At 36.1% G+C, this 6,594-nt stretch overlaps 1 protein-coding gene across 1 annotated transcript; it reads right to left on the reverse strand.

Annotated features, from left to right (window-relative positions):
- Nucleotides 1-2,176: 2,176 nt before the first annotated feature.
- Nucleotides 2,177-5,738, reverse strand: LOC129313790 (phosphoglycerate kinase, cytosolic-like). The gene is made up of 7 exons (XM_054957178.1): nt 5,636-5,738; nt 5,340-5,542; nt 4,576-4,653; nt 4,201-4,461; nt 3,791-4,108; nt 3,251-3,409; nt 2,177-2,589 (listed from the first exon to the last, which is right to left on the reverse strand). Exons 2-7 carry the CDS (start codon nt 5,532-5,534, stop codon nt 2,395-2,397), a joined length of 1,206 nt encoding a protein of 401 aa, XP_054813153.1. The 5' UTR covers nt 5,535-5,542; nt 5,636-5,738; the 3' UTR covers nt 2,177-2,394.
- Nucleotides 5,739-6,594: the final 856 nt, after the last annotated feature.

Here is a 6,594-nt window from a genome sequence, read left to right on the forward strand (position 1 = left end):
TCTCTCCTATTCTTATTATAAGATACATTTAACTATTTCATGATAGTTAACTCATTAAATATATTTTAAAATAAATTTTTTTAACTTTATTCTATTAAAAACGAAAAGAGAGATACACAACATACAATAAGTAATAAAATTAAAATTACAATAGTAGTAAAATTGAAAAAAATGTTAATAAATAAATCTTCATATACCTTATATCAACGACCAAATAATTTTTTTAAAAGGTAACCTATACTAAGGACCAATGAGATATAATCTTTTAGTAAAAATATAAAAAAAATTACTTTTATTTTTTAAAAGAAAAATTGAAGGATTTAAAATTTTTTGGATTAATAAATATAACAAATTAAACTATAATTTATTTATTAAAATAAAATAAATTACATTAAATTTTTAAAATTGAGAAAACTATAAAATCCTACATATTAATTTTCCCAATGATAAATCCAAATTAAAACGCAATACTAGTCACTGAGCACGTAATGTAGGCCCATTTGTGACGATGTCCCACACATCGTATTCATATAAGTAAACAGGCCCATCCTTTTGTTTCCATTAAGGCCCATAAATCTATTCCATTATGATATCACGTTCTAAACACCCAGTGATATTTCTTACCTTTAATTTAATTATTCATACCAAGCATGAAAGCATTCTATTACCCGGTTAACTTTTTTTTTACTTTAATGAGTTAGCAGGCGAGACAGGAGTTGAGTTGGCAGAGATTAGCTTTTCTGATAAAGAAAAGAATTGTTTGTTATAGTTGAGCCGATAAAGTCATTGCAAGGATTGATGAATTAGCAGTCGGGCTTAAAAGCACCGAGAAATGGTAATAGTCTTTAAGTGAAGTTGTGAGTGTGAAATCTTCCTGCTACGCCCTAAATAATTAGGCTTTGCCATAAGAGGTTTTTCTTGATTTTCGACTACTGCTTGCTTTCCCTTTCTTTGCTAACTCAGCAAACAAAGAAGAAAAGAAAAAAAGCGTCACAGAGGCACGATTGAATCAATAGTAGTAGCAAAGGGGGAAGGAACTATTAGTAAGATCATGATAAAGTCCCCTTGACTTGATATTCGATTAGTAAAGCACTAGCGCGCTACAACTAGCATGACAGCCTGCAAAAAAGGCTCTAGAGTCCCTAGTCCTGAGTTGGAGCAACAAGCAAGGAGCAATCAAACTCCTGTGCGAGCAAGAAAATGGATGCGCGTTAGACACACGCAGGAGCAAGCACAATGAGAAAGAAATGAGAAAAAAAGAAAGAAAGAAGGGGGTAGATTTAGGCTCCTTCCCTTCCACTGCATAGCTGCGCTAGCAAGTACTACGAGCCCTCTGTCCCACGCATCTAACCAGCTCACGTGGTTCACCAATTCCACTGAAAACTTCATTTGTTGAAGCTGAGCATAGTGCGCTTTAGGCGCCGAGCCAAAAACGTCTCTTTCTTCTACAATATGGTTCTGTAAATTTTAGATCAATGGCTCCCTACCAGAAATTGTAGGCACAATTGAGTTGTATAATCAACCCAATAACATGAGCAAAGAAGTTTTAGCGTTATTCACTAGAGGAAACCAAGCAAAGCCCAAAATGGCATAACCAAATAATTGTTTTGCCAATGATGGATTTTGTGCTAGTGCACCACTTTCTATCTCTAAGTCCCTTGCTTGTTTTGTTTCCTATTTTGATCTTCATTCTCCCGAAGAATTCATTAAGAAACCATATTGATTCCGTTTGTGTTCTTTCCTTACTAATCAGTCTCACTGACAGGCCAGCCCTTGAGCAGCAGGTGCAGCCAGGGAATTTCTGATGGCTACCTATGAGTTTAATTGTGCTAGCATTCGGGAAATCTTGGCTAGTTGACAGCAAGATAAAAATTGAAGCGAAAATAGCAGTTAAATCGTAAAAAATTGTCCAGTTAATTTTAAATTAGATCAGTCATTTTTTTGGATTTAACATGTTTGACCATGCTTTAAATTTGAAAATTAGGCAGCCTTTTTACGGCTCTTGAATTTAAATCTCTTGCATGTTTTAATTGACGATTGATGATTCTATATTTTCATGTACATGCAGCTGAAGACTCTTATTAACACTCAACGACCAGATCAAATCAGAATATAAAATACTTTCTAACTGGAGTTTTTGTTGCCCGCTGGCTGATACCAAAAGAACACGACGACAAATCAAACATGCTGAAGCTTGGAAAATTAACATTGTGTTCTGGGAAAAATTTAACCAAGAGTAATGCTTCTCCAAGGACATCGCAACACGTCTTTATTCTAAGACCTATCCTATACTTGCCTCTAGCTACAAGCGCAAATAACTCCTTTGTTGGTTGAAACCCAACCATAATATAGCACAAAATACACCCAAGGGCTGGTCAATCACAAGGTCTTTGCTCAAGCATCATCCAGGGCAAGCACCCCAGGAAGTGATTTCCCCTCAAGAAGCTCTAAGCTTGCACCACCACCGGTGGAGATGTGGCTCATCTTGTCAGCCAGACCAGCCTTCTCTACCGCTGCAACTGAGTCACCTCCTCCGATGATGGTCGTCACCCCCTTCCCAGTCAGCTCAGCCAATTTCTTGGCTATGGCCTGTACACAAGAGAATAATAGCGTTCAGTTCTTGTTCACGATACCTATTTCAAACAGACTTTTTTTTCGTTTGGCCTGTCCAGCAAATTGACCTACTTGTACATTTGATACTTGGGCAACCAAATATCAAATATCAAATACCAAGATATTGACCTAGCAAACTTTCGAGTTTGTAACTCTCAAGTTCCTCAGCAATGTACAGCTGAAGGAATCAGGTTAACAAACACAGACAACATAGAGGGAAACCAAGTAGAGTAATTTTAATTTCAGTAGATTTGGTTCAAATGAAATCCAACAGAATCGGTAAAACGGGAATGGAAATGGAAGTTACAGAGTGAGATGTTCAAAATATACAAAATATAATTGACCCTTTGGAGTTAGGACGACAGGGGAAGGAAGGAATCCAAAGAAAATGAAAGGGAAGAGAAATAAAGGAATGGATGACTTGGTGATAATTTTTCTTCCCCTTGTATGGAAAAATTTCAAAATTTCCTCAAATTGGGGAAAAGTGGAAATATAAAAAGTCGGAATGTGTGTTAATTGAAAATTCTTCATTGTTCTACTCCCCTTCTTTATTAATAACTCACAAACACGATGGAAGTTTCAATAAACCTCTCTTTTCCTTCCAACCATACCCTCAAAATGTGGCTAATTTCCATACCTCTGTTCCTTTTGCAAACTTCTCAAACTCGAAGACACCCATTGGTCCATTCCAGATGATGGTCTGAGTCTTATCCAGAGCTTCGCTAAATGTTTTGATAGAATCAGGTCCAATATCCAATCCCATCCATCCATCCGGAATTCCTGATGCCGGGACAACCTGCATCCATGTAAACAAAGCTTTAGGGTTTAAGCACCACCTTGATCAAATTACTACAAGTGATCATTCTGGATATTTCCTTAATTCAGATAAATTCCAAAAACAAATTGACATCACAAATATACAGTCAATGCACTTGAAGAGTTCCTAAAAGCAGTGTTTTGCAGAAGTATCAAGAATGATTTACATGACACCAACTCCAACCACAACTGTGTTTCGAAAAGAAGATTCATGTATTATTTCTTTACTTCAGACAATGTAGCTACCAAAAGGGTACAGATGATCGTACAAATATAGTGTCAGTTCATACACAAAGTCTATAAATTTAGTGTTTTGCAAGCGTACAAGGACATGGTTGTGGTTTTATAAAAAAGCAAGTACCTTGCTGTCAGCATCAGCAGCAAACTTGTCAGCTACGACCACATCAGCTGGAAGCAATAAAGAAACCCCTTTAGCCTTGGCCTTTTCAATAAGTGAAGTTGCAAGATGAAGTTGTTCTTCCTCCACAAGTGATGATCCAACTGAATGACCCTGGGCCTTGTAAAATGTGAAGATCATTCCTCCACCAAGCAAGAGAATCTGAACCTTCTCCAGCAAGGATTCAATAACAGTAATCTTGGTAGACACCTTTGAGCCGCCCACAATTGCTGCAAATGGCTTCTTGGGGTTAGCCACAGCTCCAACTAGATAATCAAGCTCCTGAAACAATTAAACAGGTTACAGATCAATCCAACCGCATTACTTGCCGAGCAGATGATACAATAAATAGTCACTGCATACCACTTACATACCTTCTGCATAAGAAATCCAGCAACAGAGGGCTTCAAGTATTTTGCAACTCCTTCTGTAGAAGCATGAGCTCTGTGGGCAGTGCCAAATGCATCATTCACATAGAGATCAGCAAGAGAAGCTAACTTCTTTGCAAATTCAGGGTCATTCTTCTCTTCCTCCTTGGAGAACCTTACATTCTCGAGAAGCAACACACCACCTTCTGGAAGTTGAGCAACCAATTTTTCAACTTCCTCCCCAATGCAGTCATTTGCCATCTTAACCTATTATAAAAGAAAAAGAAGGATCTTTATAAAGGATGCCCAACAATAAAATTACTATAGTCACAGAAAAGATAAGAAAATCCAAAAATAAATGGAGCGGTGAAGAAGGCACACCTCAACTCCAAGAAGTTCAGAGAGCCTAGGCACGAGAGGCTTCAAGCTGTATTTAGGTGTCACACCCTTTGGACGTCCCTGGATACAGCATTTACATGGCAAAATCACTTCACAAGCTACGAATGAAAAACTGATACAAGGAGACCAGCTTATACCATACACGGAAGTCCAAATAGGTGGCGGTTAATATCACATTAACAATGAAGAAATATTAAAAGAAAGCAAGAGGTAGAAGAGAATAGAGATCATGTCAGCCTTGCATGACGTTAAAACTTGTATAAATTAGGATTCAACATTGCCCTTTTCTCGTATTTTATTTTTAGTCCAAACCAAATTTTGCCTCCCCTCACCCCTGAATCAAATTGACACCTACTAGAACGAAGACAATTACCATAAAACACACCATTAAGTTCTTCAGGGAACAGAACGTAGAGCCTGAATGCGCTAAGCAAAAAATTTAAGATGCACTTGCAGATCTCGGATTAAAAAGAACATCAATTTATGTTGAGATATTGAAGGAAAAACAGGATGAGGAATGATCAAGCGAAACAAGAAAGCAATTCCATATGAATCGCCAAAAATAGAAAAATATCCATGTGGATCGCAACCGCCGAACAGAAGACGAATCAGAAAAAATGATCGAAAATGTAAATCCAAGCGAGGATAAATCAAAATCCAAATACAACAAAACAAAGCAGCACAGACATAGATATTCACAACGATCTAAGCATCTGACTGAAAAAATGATGAATGTCGAGGCATACCAGGTGACTGGAGAGGATGACCTTGGCACCGTAACCCATCAGGTACTTAATAGTGGGCACAGCAGCACGAACTCTGGTGTCATCGGTGATGTTGAAGTTATCATCCAAAGGCACGTTCAGATCAACTCTCACAAACACCCTCTTACCCTTCAAATCAGCCTCCTTCAAGGTACTCACGCTCCTCTTGGTTGCCATTGAAAAACCTTCAAATCAAGAACCCAGAAACCATACCAATCAGCGTTTAACAGAACACAAAAGCGATCACAAAAGATCAAATTTAGAATGGAGAAACTTACGGTGATAATGCAGATCAGAAATTGAAGAAGCGAACTTTTCCAAGTGGGAGATCAAGCAAGGACAAGGTTTGGGAAAGTTCCAGAATATTTATAGACCAAATGCTATGTGCGACGACACATGTTAAGTTTAGTAATAAAATTTAAATTTTAATTAAAAAATAATTTATTTTTTTATAAATATACAAACATAATAATTATAAAAAAATAAAAAATATTAAAAATTTTACACTATATATTGATATTTATTAACTTATATTAAATTAATTTTAGAATAAATTAAAATTAATAATATAATGTTATAGGATCAGAGCAGATCATTAATTTTAAACATGTATTTCACCAAAGAAAAATAATAATAATAATATAATAGACTTAAGAACCGCCCAGGCCCGAATCTTTTTTTACAGGGCTCATCAGGATTAAACCCTCAAACTCGATTATTTAAAAAAAATTATTTTTAAAATTTAAACTTTATTTAAATAAAACTTAAAAACTCCAACTCTTCAAACCCAACCTTTATTTTTTGATTTCACTAACAACGAGCCGACTTCGGAGCACACCAACTCAACTCGGTGGGCGTAGGGAAATCTGGGGACTAGCATGAAACCAAAAAGTTCTACTGATTTTGATAAAGAATAGAGAGAAAATAGAGATAGAGATTCTATTTTGGCAGAATGACAAAAAAAAAATGCCTCCAAAATATGTAAAGTCCAAATCAGGACCTTGGTACAATCAGCATCGCTATGAGGTCTCACAGACTTTGTAGGGATTAAAATTTTAGGTGAAATTATTTTATTATCCCTATATATATATAATCAAGAATCTCAAGCATACGTGTCAATATATTATGAAGCCATATCAAGTCCATGTTTTTCTCTTGTGACGATAAGTGGACACAAGTTAAAAATTTTTCAATGATAAATTATTATTTATTATTTAAAAATATAATGTATGCATTT

This window comes from Prosopis cineraria, unplaced genomic scaffold (assembly GCF_029017545.1).
Source record: "Prosopis cineraria cultivar Desert tree isolate PC_DT_omini unplaced genomic scaffold, ASM2901754v1 PC6, whole genome shotgun sequence".
Taxonomy (NCBI): Eukaryota; Viridiplantae; Streptophyta; class Magnoliopsida; order Fabales; family Fabaceae; genus Prosopis; species Prosopis cineraria.

Bases quoted from the DNA above. Each gene is read 5' to 3' on its own strand.
- LOC129313790 (XM_054957178.1), bottom strand. From the start codon at position 5,534: ATGGCAACCAAGAGGAGCGTGAGTACCTTGAAGGAGGCTGATTTGAAG. The intron at 4,462-4,575 runs GTGTGCCTTCTT...CTTTTATAATAG, and splicing joins CTGAACTTCTTGGAGTTGAG to GTTAAGATGGCAAATGACTG. The intron at 3,410-3,790 runs GTACTTGCTTTT...ACATGGATGCAG, and splicing joins CTGCTGATGCTGACAGCAAG to GTTGTCCCGGCATCAGGAAT.